The following is a 22,833-nucleotide window of genomic DNA, read 5'->3' on the forward strand; positions in this document are numbered from 1 at the left end:
AAGTGCCATAAAAAAAAGCCAAATGCCACAAATTTAAATTTAATTGACTTTAAGAGTAATAGCAATGTTTTTGGTGTAAAAAAAGAAAGATCTTTTAAAACACAAAATATATACAGGATATTTTACGGTTTAAATATTAGCATTTTAATTAACGCAATTTATCTTCACTTTGTTGTAAATCACTTCTATTGATACAGAGTTCTTTAAAAAAAACAGTGTAAACGCTGGAGTCTGATCACAGCCCCGGGTCTGGCTACACGAAGCACTGATTTGGAGGGGTCTTGCTGCCGCTCCAAGTCCCAGGCTCTCACTGCTGCACAGCACTGGGAGCCAAGCGGTACGCGCAGGATCTTGTTCGGGTGGGAACGTCCGACCTGCACAGTGAAAGATCTCAGCCGAGCGCTCGGGCTCGTCAGTTGTGTCAGCTGCGACACCACAGTTAATGGCGTTGAACACGTTTACCTTTCCAGCCCCAGGATCCCACACCCACTCTTTCACTCATGGTAATTTAGCACTGAGGTGGTGTTTTTGCTTAACACTCCAAACTCTCTGTCGTATTTCCTTGGCTTCTTGGCTTTGATAACACCCCCATCCGCCAACACAAGGATGGGCACAAGGGCTTTGGTTTTTATTCCATCTGTCCTTGGACATGCATTCCAAACTGTAATCCAGAGCTGGCACAACAAAACGTTGAATCTAAACTGAATACAAGCCAGAATGATCATGATGCTCTTTGAGTTACTAAACAGCACCTGACATGCAGACTACCTGACATGCAGAAAAACTGTTTATGCGAGCCAGACTTGTAATACGTTGGGTTTACAAGCAAACGCTGTTCAATTCATCACTAAAACAGAAAGCATTTGCCTATCACATGCCCCAGATACAGGTGCTACCCACAGAATATAATATAGTGTGACATAAGCTGCAGAAGACCCAGAGCTCTGAGCCACCCCAAAAACATGAAACATGAAACATGTAAACACTGCAAAAACTTTTAAAAAGTCAGGCTCTTGGCACGTTCTGCAGGGAGAGCAAACATTTTTTCCTCCACTAGCCTGTAGGAAAAGGAGGCTCTGCAGTTGGGAATTCAGGTGAATCAATCTCCTGTTACAGCTGTTGGGAACAGAATCCATATCGGCATATCTCAAGTCTGGAGCCGAGACTGGAAGGACTACTGACCCAACTCGGCCAAGCAAACAAGAGCTCAGTGCACATGAGTCCAAGCTCTGTTCTTAAAACCAGAACCTGTGCAACCTGAAGAAATGGTGCCATCAAGCGATGTAGAAATGAGACAGGAGACCTGCAAGAAGGTGCTCAATGAATGAAGACTATCCACACTAAAGGAACAAGTAATAGGTTTATTCCATGCCGAAACATTGTGTTTTCTTTGATGCTCTTTTCAGCATGGAATAAACCTTTCAGGCCTACGCATCCTGACGCAGCTACCCACCTGAACTAACTATCCACCCTAAATTCTACCATCCTTGCCACCTCTGTGCTCCATTCTAAGGATATCATACAGGTTTTCCACACTGTACAATGCCAGTGATACAAACTGTAAACATGAGAAGCATAAATGTGCAACAGACAATAAGGAAGATCTGTCAGAGTAAATCACTAAGGAAGAGGAAAGAGCCTGTGAAACACAGGGCTGAGGTGTGAGGTGAGGTGTGGAGAGCTGTCACTTGCAGGCAGGCCTTTCATTTGCTGACCAATCAAAAGACTCTTAAGGCAGCTCCCACCCCCTAAAAGAGGTTAACCAGGCTCTCCTTGGGTATCTGGTCTGCTGTATCTCTGGTCAGGGAGCCACTTCTGTCCATCAGAGCTCAGTGACCTCATCCACATCGTTGGCTTTTAATTTGGAGAGAGCAGCGTGAATCCTGAACTGCGTCCGGGATTCCATGGAATACTCCTTGTAGTTGTTTCTGCACAAGAGCCACAGAACAAAATGATCAAAAAATAAGGATGGGCATTGGAGATTTGCAAAGTGGCCTCACAAAATTAGAAAAACAAATAGCTCATCTGGGATGGTACTATTAGTTTCAAAAGAAAAACAGGATAAAAAAATCCACTTAAATGTTATTATTAATGAATAACTGAACAGGAGCATTGCAGGTGGCAAGTTGTAAATCCAAATGTGTCCAGCAGGGGGAGACTCACTTGGCACGGTGCAGCAGTTTGATAGCTCCCTCCTTGCGGCCTACGTCAATATACAGCAAGCTGAGCTCCAGCATGGCATTGGGAACCAAGTAATGGTCATATCTGATCTTCTTCTCACTGCAGGAACATGGAAGACAGATGTTATATGAGACAAAATTCTCTGTCTCTGTATTCCTTCTCGTTTTGGAGATGCAATTCTTTAATGTTGTATAAACACACATACTAGCATGCATATTATAAAAGATTAAAAATGGTACTGCAAAATCACATTTAAATGTAAAGAAATGGAGACCAAAGTTATGATACTGTTTTTAGAAAAATACTAGCAGGTAATAAACAATTTTTCAGATTAGGTATCAGATCTAGTAAAAGATCTTAGTCAAGGGTGTAGATCAACAGTTTAGATTAAGAACGAATCTACAACTTGATTTTACCTGGACAGTTTTACTTATCTAATTCCCCCTGTTGCTTCATAGTAATAAGATTGCTACAGCGATTGAGCAGCGTGGAGACATGGCATTTAGTGCTGATGCATCACAGCTCTTGGAGACATTCGATTCTGGACTGGAGAGCCTAACTCAGTACTTGTGTGGGCTCCACTGTCTTTCCATGTTCCAGAGACATGCCAGCAAGGTTGATTAATGGGCTGTGTGCGATACATGTGTGTGCGCTATGAATGGTATGTACTGCGTGCTGTGTGCTGTGAGTGGTGTGCACATGTGTGTGCTGTGATGGACAACCAGGTCTTCTAGGATGCAGACCCAGTTGCACATCATGCTTACACGAGAGGTGTTGGTTTGTCGTGACCCATGCCAATCAGTGTCCTTCCCAGGATGGATAGATGGCTGGAGGCAGCAGTTAAGGTACCGGTTGTGTTAAAAGTACCGCAGGGCAGCAGATTACAAGGCTGGTCAGGTTGCACAGCCCTGGTCTGCACTGATACGGTGGGTGCCGGAAGGGTGGCAGTCACCCAGAGCCCAGGAGGAGCAGGATTACCTCTTGCAGACCTGAGAAAAGCATTCCTCCGCTGCCTCCGTATGGCCCTGGTTCTTCAGGCACAGTCCCTTCAACAACAGGATCACAGACCTGTCGTCCACCGTGTACTCGTTCACTGGACACAGAGAGAGACAGAGGGCCTTGGTCATGAACTATTTCCTGCTTGGCACAGTATGTTAATGAAGGCTTGTGTTGACATTTTTTGCTTCCCCCAAAAAAAATATTTGGACCTGTCAGAGCCTTTTATATCAGCATTCAGTCAAATCTCAGTCATGCTTTTGAACTACACTGGAAGTGTACAGAGTTGCTGTCCTCCCAGAATAATTATAAAATGTAGCCAAGCATGGTCATAAAATAGTTTAATGAATAACACCTGGACGGAGAAAGAGAGACAGGGTAATATCACAAGGATTCTTTTAGATTCAAGTACAAAATGCAACATGTAACATATGAACATTATGCTGATGACCCCACAGCAAGGAAAGTCAAATGTTCTCTAATAAAACAATGTGCCATTTTATTTCAATTTTATTTTCTAATACTGGCCTGCTGGCATTCAGTACACTCACTGAGATTTGTGGATACTGAGGCCTAAGCAAGCTGACATTTTTGCATGCTGAGTCCTGAGCATGCTGGCATTGGTGTATCCTGGGGCCTGGTGTATGCTAAGGCCTGAGCATGCTGGGATTGGTGTATGATGAAGCCTGGGAAGTGCCTGTACCTGGTGCCTCCTGAAGAGTGCGCTCTGCTTCCAGGAGAGTCTCCATCATCCCTGCTGTCAGCTCCGGACGTTTCCTGATCATGGTGAAGCCGTTCCACATGTACATCATCTCCTGTAGGACAAAAAGCACAGAATAGTACCTGTACTGACACCGTACACCCTACATACTTTCAGTTATATAATGATCACTAAACTTTGTCTTACAGCCAAAATCCAGCAGGTTTTGAAGGGAAGGTGTCTTTAACTTTTTGCAATTTCTGCCATCTCTGTGAAGTATTAAGCCCTATTTGACATCCCCTCTCAAGATATTGATAAATTAAAAGAGAACTAGGAATCCTGCTGGATTTTGGCCTTAAATTTGAATGTTCCCAATTCAAAGAGCTGCTGGTGACATCTACAAATACTTCCCCTGAAATGTTTGTATATATTTAAATGTTTTCTGAACATGGGCATTGATGCATCTGTTGGCTATACTGTATTCATATCTCAGCTACCATTGAACAATGGGCTTAATGATGCAGCAATTTTACACAAACATGAACACTAGAAGACACCACCCAAAGCTGTCAAAAGTAATAGACTTGACTCTGTTTCAGTGACGATCATTTCTAAGGATCACATAACTAATTATCTGCAATATGAGGGCTGTTGTGTTCATTGTTTTGGCTCTTTTCACCCTAAGGGTATCTCAGTCTTACCAACACAGGCACGGGCAGCCGTACGGGGTTGCTGGCCTTGTAGCGTCTTGCCTTGCGGATGGCGAACTTCTCTGTGGGGGGGGACTTGCCTGCAATCTTCTGCTTGAATGAGGGCACCTGTCTGAGATATAGTCAGGGACAGACAGAGACCAAGACGTCTCAAGTTCTGGTTCCTTGGAACCACTGGACAGACACACATATTTCTAGGTTACTTAAAGCAGAGGTGAAAATACTCAAGGAGAAGCATCATGGATTCCCCAGAAAACTAGACACAAAAAACACCAAAACAAAACCAATTTAATTTGCTATACTAAAATAGTCCAATATATCTCAATGTGACAGTGTGTTGGTGTAGAGTTCAGTATCTCAAGAGTGGCACAGTGTGCAGGAGTCATGTTCAGTATATCTCGATGTGGCAGCGTGTAGGTGTAGTGTTCAGTATATCTTAATGTGGCACAGCGTGAAGTGGTAGTGTTCAGTATATCTCAATGTGGCACAGTGTGCAGCGGTAGTGTTCAGTATATCTCAATGTGGCACAGTCTATACAGTTAATTCAGTCCTGTAAGTGGACGGGAAAGTCTGCAGTCTTTCTACCTGAAGAGCTCCACTTCATTGTCCCCAAAGGGCCTGGCTTCATCCCGGGGCAGCATGCTGAGGTAGGCAGCTTTCATGTATACATACATGGCCTGCAAAGACACAGTGGAGTCAGTTCCAACCTGCCAGCACACACTGGGAGGCTGAGCCCTGCTCAGAGAGATGCTGGGTCCCTTTTAGTAAAGCAGATTGCATTTTCTTTGAAGTGTGCTGAACCTGCACACTTCGAATTGAAGTGTGCAGAATGAATGAATTAATTCGAAGCATCAGGAAACATCAGAAAGGCTACAACCCAGAGGTGGCAATTTGGCCCATCTAGTCTTTTTTTAGTAGATAATGTATCCAAAAATCTCATCCAGCTGTTTGTTGAAAGAAACGTCCTTCAAACGCAACATCCGGTCTGATCCTGAACAGCATCCTCTTTTTTCACTTTATGGGTGGAATTAGTAATCGGGGACAAATTGCAAAGTAAGTTCAACACACCCTTGTATTTCAGTCCTATGCCTTTACTCCTCAAGTCACCCAGGAGCATTGTGGTTCTTGTGCTGACATTAACTCTACAAGCCACAGTAAGAAATCTCACCTTTGACCAGCGGCTCTCCTTGCTCAGCAGGTCGGCAAAGAAGTAGGCCATCTTCCACACCCTCTTGTAGGTGTGGCACCACATCAGCTCCCAGTAGCACATGTGGTGGAACTGCTTCCAAGCCTGCTGGGCCTTGCAGCCCTCCTCAAACAGCTCCACTGCCTGGCGACACAGACACAGACCCCTCGGGTCAGGATGAATGAGAAAACACTTCACTGCCAGACAGTTCTGAATCAGAAGTCAGTAATCGGAATTCAAAATTAAAGCAAGTGTTACTTTTTTTTAATTTTGACTTAGATATCCCCATCTCCCATACATAAAAAAGACCCGCCCACACCTGAACGGCAGAATAGAGTGTGCGTTCAGAAAACCCGTCCCTCAGGGCCCCAAGACTCACCTCATCTATGTTCCCCTTGATCTCCTCAGTCCGGCCTGCGAAGAACAGGAAGATGGCACCCTGAGACACGTAGAAAGAGACACAAGATGGGAGTTAGTGCTTTATAAAGAACCTTAATGATCACAGCTCCCTAAGAAAAAATCAGTAGTGGTGTGAACAGAACATCATGAGAGAAAGGGCTAATGTAGTCCTTATCGGAGCCATAAGAATACTAGAAAAATTAGCCTTTTCTGTACTTTTCTGAACTCATGTGAATTTGTGTATAACAGACTTGTTCTTCTGACTTACCCGTGGGTACCGAAGCAGGAAAGGTTTCAGCAGCTTCTCAGCATCAGCTACCTCACCCTCCCCTGTACCTACATTAAGGACAGAAAGAAAACACAGATTTCACACATAATGTCGAAACAGCCCTATCACGTACACACCATCCTCCCGCGTTCACCTAAAGTTACACAAAGACTAATGTGCTGTTGCAGCGTCTTCCCTCCAGGAAAAGAAGCACAAACCAAACTACACTCTCACCCGCTCCCTAAGCAAACAAAATACCCCTCCCCACCCCAAAAGGGTTTATTTTAGTAGGAATCACCGGTAGCCTGTTTTGTTTGCTAATTTTCACGCCCAGCCACTTCAATCAGGAATCGGCAACTGTTTAGGACTTGACTTTAGGAATGACGCCTGCAGACACGCCCACTCGTCAAACCCATTTGCCGTGTGCATGCCTCTCAAGCCTGCAGTCTCCCAGGATTCGCCACTGCACTGCCAGAGGCCCGTGGCAGACTAACGCCACGCTGACCCGCGGCACCCAACCAGCTGTGCCCGTCACGCTCAGGTACGACACGGCCTGGGCTGTAACCAGGCATGCCTGGACTGCGGGTCCCAACCGGCCTTCGATGGCTGAGCAGCAGAGGAAGCACTTCCGAGAGGCGACAGGTTACCGAGTATGAAGGTGAGGAAGGTGTAGTAGCAGAGCAGCAGCAAGGCGCACAGCATGGAGCGCAGGTTCAGAGAGGTGGCTCCCTCCTGCAGCTGGGTGAGGCCGTATTCCTGCGGAGAGACACCGCGAGTCAGACCCACACTCCGTTTCTGTCCCCGGGCCGTCTTGCTCAAGGACTGCGTTCCTGCCCCAGCCCGTCCCCTGCAGGACCTCTCTCCCTTTCCCAGTCAGAGGCTTTGAGGCTTGGATGGGGCAACATTTGATCTTCTTTTACAGATTGAAGTATTTTCTTTTTAAATCTGCAACATTTCTCTACAATAGACTCTGGGGAGCACTGTGCATGACTCTTCTGTGGTTAGCTCACATTCTGACAGCTTGGGGCCCTGCTTCACCAGACAAACATCCTGTTCACTGGCGGTAACTTCACTTACTAGCAGAGTTAAAACAATCCACAGGGTCCCTGCCAATAAAAAGTCCATATCCAACACCAAACATTTATTTAAGTAAATATACTTATTTCTATCAGCCATCAGGGCAAGACATTCCTTTAGGCCCATAAGCACACTTAAGCTGATTGTAAGGAACATCTTGCTGCTGCGATGATTAAAATGATATTTTACTTGAGATGTGACTCAGGTTTTGAAGCTGACAATCCTTTGTTTGAATACACCTCCAAATTTTAAAAACGTCAAGTGACATGTGGCATCTGGATTGTGCTTCAGCAGTAAAGACATCCCAGTTGTGCCAGCCAGCCCAAAGTCACTACCTTGTCCCCAGAGAACCCAGCGAATTCCAGGAGTTTCAGAATCCGAGCAGGAAAGAGAGAGAGCGTCTGTGGGAGGCAGAAATAACATGGTAAAGGACAAGGATAACAAAACAGTCAGATATGAACAAACACAGTATTTTCCACAGCATGTGATGCAGTGTTCAAACCATCACCCCTGGAGCCTGGATCATTTTTTGCCAGCCTGCAAACTGCTTGCAAACAGCCAGAAGCACTCTAGAGGCAGCCCTGTGGCAATGGGTTCAACTGTTGTACAGTTGTTGTTATTAAGTGATGCTCCATTCAAAATTACTTCAGCAGTTACCTCCTGTCTAAATAGGTAAATCAAGGTTGTTGTTGTAGATGAGAATTTGTCATTCACTGATGTTTCTGGTTAATCACAAGCTTATTATTTTTACCGAACAGGCTAGATAGGTAACAGATGGGAGAAGGCCACTTGGCCTTTCTTAGGTTCTTTCCTTTTCTGTCACTGCACTAGAATGTCACCCTAACTCTTCTGGATTCCGGACCACAAAGACTGCAGCATTTTCAGGTACTTCCAGACTTCAGCAGCCCTGACCAATACAGGACCTCCCCTGAACAAAGGTGAATTCCACACCGCAGAACAATTTGACTCTGTCCAACTTCCGAAGGGATTACTTAATCTTGTAACAGGAACAGATCTGCATCTTGAAAACCAAGTCACATGATTAGAATCAGGTGACCTGACAGACATACCAAGTTGAAGGCACCGATCCCCAGTGAAACTCCTCCTTCCAAATGGATGTGGTTGGGTCCTTTGGGGAAATTGTTTGCCTGGATGAAGCTATGGAGCTCCCTGGGGGGAGAAGGAAATATGATTATTATACAATAAGAAGACCGTATGATCACTTTTGTCCAGTTTAAACTGGATATAAACAATTTTGCGTGATTTCATCACCTTTGTTTCCTGCAAATGTAATAGCTGGTCCTGCTGCTGGGTCAGAGCAGCCTTTTTGTCAGTTTAGTAAAAATTATTATCTTAAGAAAATACATTTTCTTTAAAAATTAATCTTTGCTTATCAAAGGAAGAAAGTCTGAATAAATTTAGTATCTGATTGATTCTGACTGCCGCTTCCTTCAAAAGTAGTGAGCAATGTCATTATGCAAATATTTTGTATATCAAAGGCTGCTATGATGTATTAATTTGTTGTAGTGGTTCAAAGCCACTGGGCACTCATTGGACAACTTAAAACAATTTAACTCTCGAGTTAAAGGAGCTGGGAGGTAACAGACAACTCCGTCAACTCATTTTCCTAGTTTCCTAGTTTTAAAAGCATCACCTGCTTTGAACAGAAATATGGTAAACGCAATAAGGGTTTCAGGGCCACTACTGAAAACGATCTGTATTGGTCACAGTCTGTCTAATATCACACTGGATCAAATAACTACTCTTATAAGCCACCCTGCAGCTCAAGATCACAACAGCAGTTCAAACACAGTAGACAATCAAGCAAGAAACATTTGGAGAGATGTAATCTTCAGACTTACTGCACTTACAGTAAAGTGAAGATGCACAGTCACTTTACAGGTTGCTCTATCAATAAGGCGGCACAGTGATGCAGTGGTTAGTACTGCTGCCTCGCAGGACTGAGGCCCTGGGTTCAATTCCAGACCTGGGGTGTCATCTGCATGGAGTTTGTATGCTCTCTCCATGTTCATGTGAGTTTGCTCTGGGTGCTCCAGTTTCCTCTCATAGTCTGAAGATATACTGGTAGGTAAACTGGCTTCTAGATAGACTGGCCCAGGGGTGAGTGTGTGTGTACTGTGTGTGTCTGTCTGCCCTCTAGTGGACAAGTGGTTTATCCAGGGTCTATCCTGCCTTGCACTTTTTGCTTGCTGGGACAGGTTCTGGCTTCCCTCAACCCTGTACTGGAAAAAGCCATTAGAAAATAGATGAAGGTTAATGACTAATGGGTACAACAAGAAGCCAATGTCACTGCACACTTACCTGTATATCATGTAGCTGTTGCGCACCTTCATTCCTCCTTTGATAAAACTCACCATGTTCTCATCCTTTGAAGAAACAAAATACAAACTGATTTCTTCTTTCCTGTGTTGGCCTGCTTCAGTACAGCACCCATTTTAGTGATGCTTCACTTCAAAGGTTTATGTTGTAGTCAGCACAAAGCAAGTGCAAACTCCTCTCTGAAGTGAGGTAAAGATACATTGCCATTACAGATACCAACAGATACTCTCTGTTAATTAACCTTTTTAAACAATACTAATGTTACTAGTGCTAATTGTTATTCATTTTATTCCCACATCTAATCAGGAGTCACCAGTTTATAATAAACCTCATTTCTCCACTGTGACCCTTGCTTGCAGCAACATGGGAATAAGGTTGGAGAGCAGCTGAGGACTATGCACACAATCCCCCAGAACGTATACTTGTCTGAGCCATCCACAGTTCTGCTCACTGGGAGCCCCATACTTTGTATAGCTTTCATACTTTCCAGGTTTTCCCAAACATCAGTGTCTAATAACGACTTATGAAGAAGCACAGCAAGTTAGAATTGTGTTTCATGTGTATATGCAAAGCTACTCAAAACCTCCGTTATAGGCATTAAAACCAGTCTGATGTTCATAAAACCTGAAGTGGAGTCAAATCCCAGTATTGCATAATTGAAGTGATTGGCCTTACCTGTAAGAAGGTTAGCGCAGCTCTCTGAAGCAAACACTCTGCGTAACAAGCCTCAGCATGGATCTCCTCTGGAAACACATACACAGAAGGCACAGCTTTTAAAAGCTTCATGTCCATGCTGTTCTTTTTACAGACTCAAATACATTACAACTGGGACAAAACACCAGGCACAAAAGGGACCGGGCACATACACACTTGTGGTGGTGGCTTAGACGTCTGCATCTCACTGATGCTTCCTGTTCTGCAACCCCAAACACACTCACCTTCCGTAAAGGCATCACCAGACGACTTGTTGACGAGACCTGTAATGGAGCCAACTACAGTGGACTTCTTCCGAAACCTGGGGAGGGGATGCAAAATATTACTCTGCATTTCTGTTGTCTTTTGCATTGTTGAGTCTGCAATGCCTGTAGCATTGATTTCCACATGCAAAGGCCTTTTCCCATTTCTGAAACTTACGGCTCCAGCACTTCCTATCGCCCACTCGCAAAGCCTACGATTAGCATGAAGTGTTGCAAACTGTATCTGCATTAGGAGCTTTGTCAACGCTGCACTCCTCAAAGGGCCCACTGTAACAGGTGCGCTGCTGGAATCAGACGCTGCTGAGCTGGGATGCAAATACATTCAAATCCCTCCATTTGAACTGAGAGAACGAGTTTGCATGTAAATTTACTTATCTGCCTGAGAAAATAGGGGTCAGAAAATTTAGAAGGGCTCAGCTGGAAATTCAATAAAACCCCAAGAAAAAAACCTTTTAACCATTCATTAAAATCCTGAAGGTTGTTCCACTGTTATTTTAAAATTCACTGCATCTTAATTTGATTTCTGAGGCTTTTCCATCATAATTTTATAATCAAACTAACTCTCCGCCACTCATTACTACTGTAGTCTGATGACATTGCAAAAGATAAGAAAGTGATTCTCAGCAATGTATTGGCTAACTGCCTGATTGGCCGTGTGGCCCCCAGACACAGGCCCCAGTTGGCCGTGTGACCCCCAGACACAGGCTCCAGTTGGCCATGTGGGTTCCAGACACAGGCCCCAGTTGGCCGTGTGGGTCCCAGACACAGGCCCTGATTGGCTGGTGGGACCCAGACATTGGCTGACTGACTGCACTGTTTGCTGCCATGCACTCTGGGGCAATGTTCGTTGTTTTATTTTCGACCAAACTAAACAACTTTATCCTGAAAAAAAAGAAAACACCAAATCTTACACAGAAAAAATAGGATATTTAAATGAGACTTTTTTTTATTATCTTGGAGGTGTGAGGCTACCAAGTAAACAAATAAGACTCCCCCTGTATGAAATAGTTGAGAGTCACTTCGGGGTTCACAAGTAGTAGGTTCTATCCAGCACTCAGGCCCTTCATGCTTGTTGCCTTATTTTGGGTACATTTGCATGTGTGCATGCAAAGGTGTTGCTGCTCTAGTACATCACTGCATTTTGAATGAGAGCCGGCAGCTCTCAAAAACCTGAAATCTATCAGACTGTGCAATGGGAAGCCGTATCCATTCCCTCATGGTTAGCGTAGTAAGACTGCGGCCATTTGTTGATTACCCATACCTCTGGCACACCTCCTGCGCGCTCTTCATGGTGCTGCCAGCGTTGACGATGTCCTCGTGCTCGAAGGTCATCATGGCCTGCATTTCCAGAATGGTGGCGTAGATGAGGGCGTGGTACATGCTCTCTTTAAACCTGCAGACGACAGGCCACATGGGTCACACTGCAGGGGTGGAAACAGTGTGGGCAAGTTCTATATATAGACATGCAGTAGTACTTGGGGCTCTGGACTCATAACGGGACCGTTGTGGGTTCTCCAGTTGGGAAGCCACTGTGATAGCCTTGTGCAAGGTTCTTCATTCAGATTGCTCCAGGAAAATTCCCAAATGCCATGTGCCCTGAAATTGGTATGTTGTGTCAGATAAAAACATCAGTCAAGCAAATAAGAAAGGTTACAAATGAGAAGTCACTCAGGCCATCAAGCCTGTTAGGTTGCTGGTAGTCAATTAACGAAAAGATCCCATCTAGCTGTTTCTTGAAAGGAACCACAGTATGGGCTTCATCACCAAGCCTGGGTAGCTTGTTCCACACTCCCACATCCCTTTGGGTAAAGAAATGCCTCCTGTTTGTGCCTTTAAATGCACTGGCACATGGTTTTCATTTGTGTCCTTTGGTTTGTGTGGTTTGTGTTAATGTATAATAGCTATTATTAATAACAGCCAATGGGTGTGGAAAAAATGGGCCAAATAGCTTCTTCTCATTATTTACTTTTCTTAGGTTGTGGCATGCTGCTCTGTGAGTTGTGTTTGTTGGAAAGAGCTGCAACGACTAAACTGCTGGCTTCCTTGCACTGCCCAACTGTCTGGCACCCAGCCAACCTGTCTGTTATGCCATGGGCAGCTTCCAGGCCCAACACAACCAAAAAGGTTGTTGGGTCAGCCTGTCAGTTCAGTTCAACAACAGGAAATTGTGTCGTGCATGTGTGTTGGAACTGTATTGCAAAAGGTTTCGAATTTCTGGAACTTTTCCCCATTTGGTCGTGCCTATTCATTTTTATTTAACCAACGCGTCACAGGTCAAGATGTCCAGCCATCTGTCACCTTCTTACACAGATAACCAGGTCCAGGTCTGTCACATAGCTTCAGAGACGACTGTGCTTGCTTGCTAATGTAATGTTAGAAGTAGCACACACCCATCTTAGAAAACAAAAAGGCGAAACTGCCCTATTCCACCCCCTCCCCAGCTCCACATTCACAACCCACAGTATAAATACCACCTGTTTGCGTGCACATCTGTGTCAGGCCCTGCGTGATTAACAAGGACAAACAACCGGATCTGCCGCGTCCATACAGCCTATATTCTGCGCTTAGTCTGTTTTTGCGAAGGCTATCCTACATTTCTGTACCAAGACATAAATACCAGTTTCCTCCAGGAGCATCTGCATCTGGCCCTGCTGATGAACAAGGACACGTTAGCAGGTATGGACAGGAAAACAGGAAACACTATATATCCTTCTCTTTTTATCACGGAATAATACCATGTTTCAAAGGTATGATTAGCACATATATGAAATGAGCCACAGTACTTCTTGACATGCTGCCAACAAAAACCTGCTGGGCTGTGATGTCACTAAGAGCACAACTAAACCTGAACTGACTTACTGCTGAGAAAACAGGGTGGTGTTTGGTGTCTCTAATGTGGATACAACTCTTGTCATAGTTTCCATGTGTCCAAAAGCGCCTACACGTTTTCTAATCACTTTCTGGGGTGTTGGACTGCCTCAGGTGACGTCCATGTTCTTGCCATCCAGTGTGATATGAATAAAACTATTTACAAATTATATCCATACATCGCATAGCAAAAAATATACTGAATTTTTTAGCCTGCTTAATCAAATGGAACACCCTAAAAAAGTCTGAATTATTTGAATTCTTTCTGAAATGCAGAATTTGCAGAGGCAGGTGTAAGCAGCGTTACTGGAAAATATATGGACACATAATCGTTTATCAGTCAGTGATACCTTAAAGTCTACTGGGCTCTTATTCATCCTGGTACATGTGTGGAGCAGTACAGGAGCTAGTACAGGTGTGGACGATCCTGGTTGTGGAGGGCTGGTGTGTCTGCAGGTTTTCTAGGTCTCTTCCCGACACCAGTGCCTTAAGAACTAGGTCTCATTAAGCCAGTGATAAGCTTTTCCCAGCATGGCCAAGGTTGAACTTGTTAAGTGCTGAGTTGGAAGCCTGCAGACATACCAGCCTTCCACAACCTGGATTGCTCACCTCTGCCCTAACAATATAGTTTAGATCGGGGGGAGGCCACACCTCCAGTTCTAACTGAACTAATGATTTGCTTAAACTGACAAATTCAAGCCTTGTTCTTTAGAACCCACTCGTTCCTGGCAAGAGTTACAGCAGCCTGAAGCCTATCCCGAATGCATAGGACAGAAGGTAGGACCATATCCGAATCGGGACATAAGGCACAGCAGATCCAGGACTAATTGAGAGCCACTAATTAATTTAGGAAGCATGTTTTTGGAAGCTGGAGAAGGCAAAAGAATATGCAGAAAACCCACTGAGACAGGGGAGAACATGCAAACTCCATACAGAAAGAGGACCAGTGCAGAATCAAACCCAGGACCCATCAGCTGTGAAGGAGCGACACAAACGGCCTCTCCCATTGTTTGCCTCCGACTATGCACTTCAGACTGAATCTATTAGGTTTACATCACAAACTTTCAGACACATAATGTACTATACAGTCATATTATATTCTGTGGACACAAACTGGTTAATGATCTGTCCTTTAACTAGTGAGAACAAAAAAACAAAAGCTTTCCCTACTCAAAACTGAAAAAACAATAACTGGAAGGATCGTGTAACTAGACAAAAATAAAAAGGAAGAAAACTAGAACAGGCTAATCTTGTGACATTATTAATAGTGATCTGTTTCTTTGTGAAGAAACTTCAGAGTTTCATTAAATATCAAATCAGATATATCCACACTGTAGTGTCCCATGCTCTGCTATTTTATCATTAACCTAATTCACAGAGAACTTGAAATATTGGATGAAATTTACTATAAAATATCCATTACACACGGATTTTGGGAGTGAGAGGTACAGTAGTTATTAGTAGGTTTTTAATTGCTAACAAACCAGATCTGCTCCTCAGATCTGCTCGCGTTCGAACCTTTGGCTTACGATTTAACCAGGTACAGTAATCACTTGTCAGGCAGAACAGCAGCTCAGTCGTTAGCACTGCTGACCTGTAGAGCTTTGGGTCGCTATCTGCATGGAGTTCGCATGTTATCTCACTGGTTACATGGGTTCCCCCCCACAGTCCAAACACATACTGGTTTACTGGCTTCTGGGAAAACTGTGCACGCCCCTGTCCACGTGGGCCCTGTGATGGACTGGCAGCCCATACAGGGGGGTACCCGCCTTACACCCATTGCTTGCTGGGATAGGCTCCGGCTCCCCCAGGACCCTGAATTGGATTAAATGGCTAGGAAATTATTGAATGGAATAATTTTCCCGGGCCGGGAATGAGCACCACCCGTTCGAGGTAGGGAGCTGCCTGGTTCAGAGAGGCGATGATGTAAACAGGACACGCATGGGGCTTCCAGCCTGCCAGGGCAAAGGGCTGCCGAGCTTACGAAGAAGGGCACTGTCGCTAATCCACCCATGTTTGCCTCCTGCTCCGCGCAGAGTAAGCAGAGAGCTAATCTGTGCCGGGAATGAGCACCACCCGTTCGAGGTAGGGAGCTGCCTGGTTCAGAGAGGCGATGATGTAAACAGGACACGCATGGGGCTTCCAGCCTGCCAGGGCAAAGGGCTGCCGAGCTCACGAAGAAGGGCACTGTCGCTAATCCTCCCATGTTTGCCTCCTGCTCTGCGCAGAGTAAGCAGAGAGCTAATCTGTGCCGCTGGCCGGCACCCTGAGCAAACACTCTGCATCCTGGTGCCGGAGACACCTTCCCTCGAGACCTGCCACCCCACCTCACTCCCTGACACCAACAATTAACCAGGCAAACACCTGGGCGACTGTGCAGCAGGACAGCGGAAAGGCAGGCTGCGCCCGGGATGTGGATTCAACCTTTCATCAGCTCTGCTCCAAACAAATGCTTCCAGCGTTGCAATCGGGCAAAAGATCCTGTGAGATCAAATTAACCACACAGGTGCCTTGCAAAGAGATATTCCTTTTCCAAGGAAAAAGAAATTGTAATGCTAATGCATTTTGTAAGTTTTTCCCATTTTCCATGCACTATACTAGACTGTAAAGATATTTTGCACAAAACGGTTTGTCTCATAAGTGATTGGGAGTCTGCCTATGTTTTGACTTTCTGCTGTTGTTCAGTAGCCATACAAATCAAGTTAATGTGACTGTTTAAAATATTAAGAGGTTTGAAAACTACTAAGACCAAGAAATGAAACCTGAAAAAACAGAAAACCAGCGTGAGCCTCCATCCACTCTAAAACCAGGTCAAACACCTCCTCTCTCCTTCTCCTCATGAAGTCCCGATTTATTGGCACAGATCCCTGCTGCGTCACTCCGGCTCCTCTCCAGCTAATTGATCCTGAATAATTATATAATCATTTCATGTGGCTCTGCTTATCTGGTAAGCTATTGGAACACCCTAAGGGCTCAGATCCAACTTGTCAAAGCAGCAAAACCAGTCCTAATCCTACAACCTAATCTGCACAAGACGGCCTATAAATCTACACTGGACGACACAGTCATGGCTGTAGTTTGTTTCATTTAGGACATCAATACAATATTAAAACACGCATAACAAACCAGTTCATACTTAGTTTGTGACATATAATTGTTTCACAAGTAAAAATAAAAGTGCTACTGAAGTTTTCTAGAGCAGTCCAACATCACGTGCATAATGACCCCTGAAGGTGTGTATTACAAATGTGGGACAAAGGTCATCTCTAGTAAATACTTTATTACAACAAAAATAACCAATATCCTCATTCTAGCATTTATCCACTTTTATAATAATATGTAAAAGTAAAATAAAATCCCACTTATTTTTATTCATTTGTTTATCTGATGCTTTCATGCAAAGTGACACTTACAGTTGCACCTATTTAAATAGATGAGCTTCTCAATGGAGAGCTCGGAATGAAACACTTTGCTTCAGGATACAACAGTGAAGCTCCACCTGGGATCTGAACTCACAACCTTGCAGGAATAATTACTTCAGAATTATTACTCTTCAAAAGTACTCCAAGACAGAGGAAGCAATGCAATATTCATCCCTCGTGGCCATCAGTATTGTTGGCGAGCTTGAGGATGAGTCATAAAGAGAGTTTCAGCTGTCAACACAGGCAACAACATAGAGTAATATTTCAACTTTGCAACCTTATTTTCAACATGGCCAGACACAAGAACCTTAAGACAGTTACAGGTAACACCTTTCTATTTTGCACAGAAGAGCCCAAACCTTTTAAAACCTGAAGTGTACCACAGTGCCAAGCAGCTGGATTCGCTTGTGTCCCTGAAAGCTGAAGATGATTGGGAAAGGAAATCATTTATCATCACCAGTTTATAGGGTGATTATAATCACTGAGCAGAATACTAAACTGACAGCTAGTCAATTCCAGCAACAGCAAATATAATGACCCCATGCCATCTCAGATACAGAGAAACATAAGGGTACAGTACACAATGTAGACGGCTACACAATGTAAGGGTTGTAATGTAAGTGCTACCACGGATGCACTCGCTAGCAGAGCATCAACTATGTCAGCACTAGGCCTAAGTTGTCACTATGGTTGTGGTCCAACCTGGAAAACAGGGACTAAACTGCAACTCTCAGATGGACGTGCATGGACAGGCCTGGGAAAGACTGAACTGAACTGGCCGGGATACCTTTGACCTGCCAAAAGCACCTCCCGTGACCTGTGAGTTCATGACCTCAGATCAAACACCATTTCAGATCATAAATCAGTTGTCAGCAACCAACTTGCACTGTCCTGAGTCAAGTGAGGCAGTGAAAGATTCAGGATCACACATAATAAAGTTCATATTTCGTGTGTGATAGATCTACAAATGTTTTATGCTTTCTTTCTTACACAGCACGGTAGTTTTTACAAAGTTATTCAAAGTAAGGTCTTCAGTTAAATATTCAGAACTGTTAAGCTTAAACTGTAAGTGTGTACTATGACAGTGACACAGAAAAAGCATTTTGTATACCCATAGTATGATGTTACAGTATTTCTATGTCCACAGTGCAGCTAGGAAAGGCTAATTATTAGAATAATTTATTATTAATTATTAGAATCATTTATATGAAAATTCCCAGGACAAAGCAAACCATCAGACTCAAAATTGTTCTCTTTCTCTGGTTAAACTGCAACTGCAGTGCAAACACCTGAGCTCTGCCTACCCATGTAGTGACCTCCAGGAATCGAACCCGCTCCCATGAGTGGGGAGAGAAGTGGACCCCACGTGTAGACTCAAGGAAGAGCAGGGCCAGATTGCCAGTCGGGGGGACAGGAGGGCAGGGGAGGAGAGAGGGGGTGTGGCCAGAGTAGGAAAAGTTGACTCCGCCTCTTGGTGGGAGGCGGGGCTATTCGTCAGGCTTTGCTTTGCTGCTCACCGTGGCCGCAACTTGTCCAGGCTCTCCGTGAACTTGTTGTTCAGGAACAGATCCAGGGCCTCCATGCACTCCTCCAGAGCGGTCTGCAGGCTGATCGGAGGAGAGCTGTGGGGAGAGAAGAGCACAAGCCGGGCGTCAGCAGGATACACACACTGCAAACAGCTGCAACAGGGCCACAGCAGCCGAGGAGCCGTTTTAAGCAAGCTGTTTTTGGAGGGAGAAACTGTGGAGCACAAGGAGCTCAGATCTTCAACAGCTGATCCCTGAGCGTTCGATGGCAGGGAACCTGTGTATCACCTGAAAACATCAGGATTTGGAAACCCCTAAAGGAAAGCACGGAAGGCAAGAGGAGAGGCCAGAGCAAGGCTGTTAGTGGCCTGCTAAGACAGCAGAGCTTACAAGTCAGCTCCTGCAAGGCCCCGCAGAGTACCAGGAAAAAGAAAGTTCTGTGCACTTTGCTCACTTTCACTAACGCTGAGCAGGAAAAGCTCACTGAAAAAGTCCTCTGTGGCAAACTCAGCTCTGCACACTCTTTTACAGTATAGCTGAGCCACAGCGAAACTTCCCCAAACTGTCGAGATTTCTCTTCATTCCGACACTCTCCAACACAGTCAACAGCCTTCTCTCCTTTCGTGTTTCTGTTTCTGGTTTATTGAGTTACCTGTCGCCCTCTCCAAAGGCATGAACAGCTCTTGCCTGCGGAGGTCTGCATTGAGCTGGAGGCTCTAGAATGTGGACAGCCTACCAGCAGGTCTACCCTTCTGCCTTCATCATGATCAGGTCAAACATTTGTCTGTGCATACGCAACCACCTACGGTATATTCCCTACTCAAGAACCGGGCTTGTTCATTCTGAATTCCTGATTCCTGCGAGTGTCTCATGAGGGGGAGTTTACACATGAGAATTATAATGATACTGTGGCTTGCAACCTTAGAAAGAGCTCTCTGTTCAGCCAGCTGTTATCTGCAGTGCTGCTCCGGTAAGAGAACTACCAGTGCTGGGCCTGTTGCAGAGAAGAGCAGAAGCCCATTTGACTATGAACACACAGAGAACGGCACTTCAGGAGGAGCTCGGCAGGAAGGGGTCAGCAGATCGCAGCCGAGCTCTTTACTGCCCACACCAAGAAAAGGTAGAGAGATCAGGCACAACACCAACGGCTCCAGGAGACGAAATCCCTCAAGGTGTAGCAGGCAGCTAGTGGGGCCGTTCCCTGCTGAGAAACTGCAGACAGAAGCTGGAATTCCCCAGCGCCGAGACACACGCTGCATAGCGAGTGATCAGCTGTTAAAGTCACAGTGTCCAGACCCAGCACAAGCGGCCGCACAACGGGAGACCTGATCCTAAAACAGTACAGGGACATCAATGCATGTGGCCACTCACTTCCTCTCCCTCTCGCTCTTCCCATGATAAAATCAGCATTTCGAACAAGACACCTTTATTTTCTTTGGAGAGAGAAAAAGCTGCAAGCACAGAGCCACAGTTCGGTTATAGCTAGCAGCAGGGCTGCTTCCTCAACCCATCAAGCCTGCCACCAAGCCCAAAGGTATTTTACATTTAAAGGAATGACACAAAGTTATTCTTGTTTTTCATGGTGAGGGGGGTGAGAGATGGAGCGTAGGAACTTTTCTTTCACCTGTGAATTCAACCTCCTTTTGTTCACATGGCCGAAAATGGAGGAAGGGCCTGTTACACTGGCTCCTGATCTGGGTCCTGGTGACCAGCCCACCTGTGGGCTTTTATTCCAGCTGATCTCTCCCTAACACAATCAAACCCTTCATTGACTTCATAATACGATTAATGCGAACTCCCTGTTCCCGGCTCTTAAATGCGTTGGGAGCTTTAACTGCTGTATTTTGTAAGTGGAATAAAATCCTAAACTTGTGACAAGTAACCAAACGCAAATTTTCCAATGAAGCAACTTCTTACACCAAGCGGGGCTTCAGTTATCTAAGATGGGATGGAATGAAAACCCAGAGGCGTATGGGTCACCAGGCCCAGGACTGGTCAATTATTAATTCTTTAAGTATTTTCATGCCTTTAACATGCTGGAAGGGTGCCTTCTTTTAACTAACAGATTTCACCAAGCCCCTAAAAATCTCCAACTTTTAAAGAGGCAAAAACAAAACACTCAGTTAAGTAGAGAGGTCAGCAGATGAGCGGGGCTCTGGGACCACAGCTGGCTGAAACTCTTCAGGAAACATCAGGAAGCTGCTGAAATGGTTCTGGCCTATGATATCATTAATCCCTCCTAGTAACTTTTCTTCATCGTAGTATGCGGCTACAGGAGAACACACAGGCTAGTCTTCATCTTGTTTTGATTCCAGTTCCAATTAGGTTAAATTCCAGAGAATCCTCTCACAGCACATGTGAAGGGTTGCATGAGAAACAGCGCATTGAGCAAAGGTCTTACCAACCGACTCGTCAGAGCTGGAGAGCAGAACAGTGTCGTACTGTTGCCGAAAGAGAAGAGTTGCCCGGTTTCTAGAATGCCACCTGGACTACCAGGTTTCTGCAGAAAAGATGCTCACACACATACATCCTGGGGTGTGAGTCCCTGCACTGATCTGCTCTCTCCACTCTTTGGTTTGCCTTTTTAACACAGAAACAATTTCTGGGGCGAGCTATCACTGACGATCACACATCGAGGACCAAAGTGAAGTATTAAATCACGATTTCAGTCAAGTGTTTACCAAGGAAGTTAACAGACACAATGCCTCTTGCAGATTGAAAGATAAAGCTAGCTATTAAATATAAATATTTTAATATTAATATAAATATGAGCATAGAACAGACAGAAGTGTTACACAGTCTAGAACAAGGATACACAAATCTCCGGGGCTTTAAGGTATTTTACCAATTATCAGCTGGACAAGCAGGTAGCAAAAAGACAAACATATAAAAATATAAATATATAAAATGTGAAACCGTTAAAGTGAGAGGCAACTTGTGAAAACGACTTGGGTGTCTATGTCAACAGATCATGTGCATCTTGTAGACACTGTGGGTTAGCATTTTTAAAAGGCAAACAAAATGTAAGAATACAGGCTGCTCTGGAATCAGTCTGCAGGAGAGCAATCAGGTGCATTCTGGGGCTCGAAGGAATGTCCTACGCTGAAGGGATAAAACTATTCAAGCTTTTCTTGAACAGACAAAGACAACAATGGGTTCTGTTTCAAATATTCAAAATCCAGAAAGGCATTGACAAAGGTAACCCAGAGGACTTCTTCAGAGTGCAACTTGGACTAGAGGACATGAGTGGAAAGGACATGGAAGTGCATTTAAAACAAGAGGCACCTCTGTACACAAAAGGCTGTGGGGGTGTGCAACAAGCTGCTCAAGCCTGGCTTCTTTCACAAAATGACATTAGATCCTGGGATCCAACAATTAACTGAAAACAACGAGAGTGGACTAAATGGGCGAATAGCCTTCTCTCGATTAGAACACATCTTATGTTTTTGACAAGATAGAATATTTCACACCGATACCAAGACCAATGTCTTACTATTCGTCGGCCTATTCAAAACTATTTCCAGCTTGTACATGACAGACTCGCAATCACAAATGTCTGTTTCGACATTTAGGGATTTACCAACAATTATATTTGGAAAAGGCGCTTTTGACATTAGACGCAGACAAACATACATTTATTTCAGCCCAAAACTGAACTGTTAACTGTTGTCTCAGCCGCTCTGACTATAGAAAACACAGGGCTGTTTCTAACTCCCGACCTTGACAGATGTTGTACTTACTCGTTGACAGGTGGTTCTTTCCCGTCGAGGGACATTTTCACTGAGCTGGTCACAGGCGTCCCGGGATGACGACTTTTGTTTCTGGAAACGAAAACGCGTCAACAAAAGTCGGACGACAGGAATGGGGCAGCTGGCAACACCGAGGAAACTGTTAAAACCTCCGTCAGGCTATTAATCCTTCAGGACCGTCCATCAAACATCTCAGAAGAGAAAACAGAAAACTAAACTTGTGGAATCCGAACAAACCGCAGCACAGCCAGCAAATCCAACTTCCTGCAGCGCGTAGGGACACAGAGCGTAATGGCTCCACCTTAGCAACCGCTCACGAGCGGGTACACACACCCCCCCGTGAGCTTCCTCACCTGTATGGAAAAAGTCCATCGCGCTTCCCATGTCGTTATAGCCAGTTGTACAACCCGTTAAGGACGAGGACTCGTCAAACC

The 22,833-nt window shown here is 44.8% G+C and overlaps 1 protein-coding gene across 1 annotated transcript; it reads right to left on the reverse strand.

Moving 5' to 3' along the window:
* Positions 1–23: 23 nt before the first annotated feature.
* Positions 24–22,833, reverse strand: LOC102691602 (tetratricopeptide repeat protein 39A). Its single transcript, XM_015349045.2, has 18 exons — positions 22,391–22,833; positions 18,642–18,746; positions 12,096–12,227; positions 10,796–10,872; positions 10,533–10,600; positions 9,840–9,904; positions 8,588–8,687; positions 7,853–7,918; positions 7,088–7,196; positions 6,441–6,508; positions 6,153–6,212; positions 5,756–5,917; positions 5,173–5,264; positions 4,579–4,699; positions 3,881–3,992; positions 3,160–3,274; positions 2,164–2,280; positions 24–1,928 (listed from the first exon to the last, which is right to left on the reverse strand). The coding sequence occupies exons 1-18, from the start codon at positions 22,423–22,425 to the stop codon at positions 1,823–1,825; spliced, it is 1,710 nt and encodes a 569-aa protein (XP_015204531.1). The 5' UTR covers positions 22,426–22,833; the 3' UTR covers positions 24–1,822.

This window comes from Lepisosteus oculatus, chromosome 11, assembly GCF_040954835.1.
Source record: "Lepisosteus oculatus isolate fLepOcu1 chromosome 11, fLepOcu1.hap2, whole genome shotgun sequence".
Taxonomy (NCBI): Eukaryota; Metazoa; Chordata; class Actinopteri; order Semionotiformes; family Lepisosteidae; genus Lepisosteus; species Lepisosteus oculatus.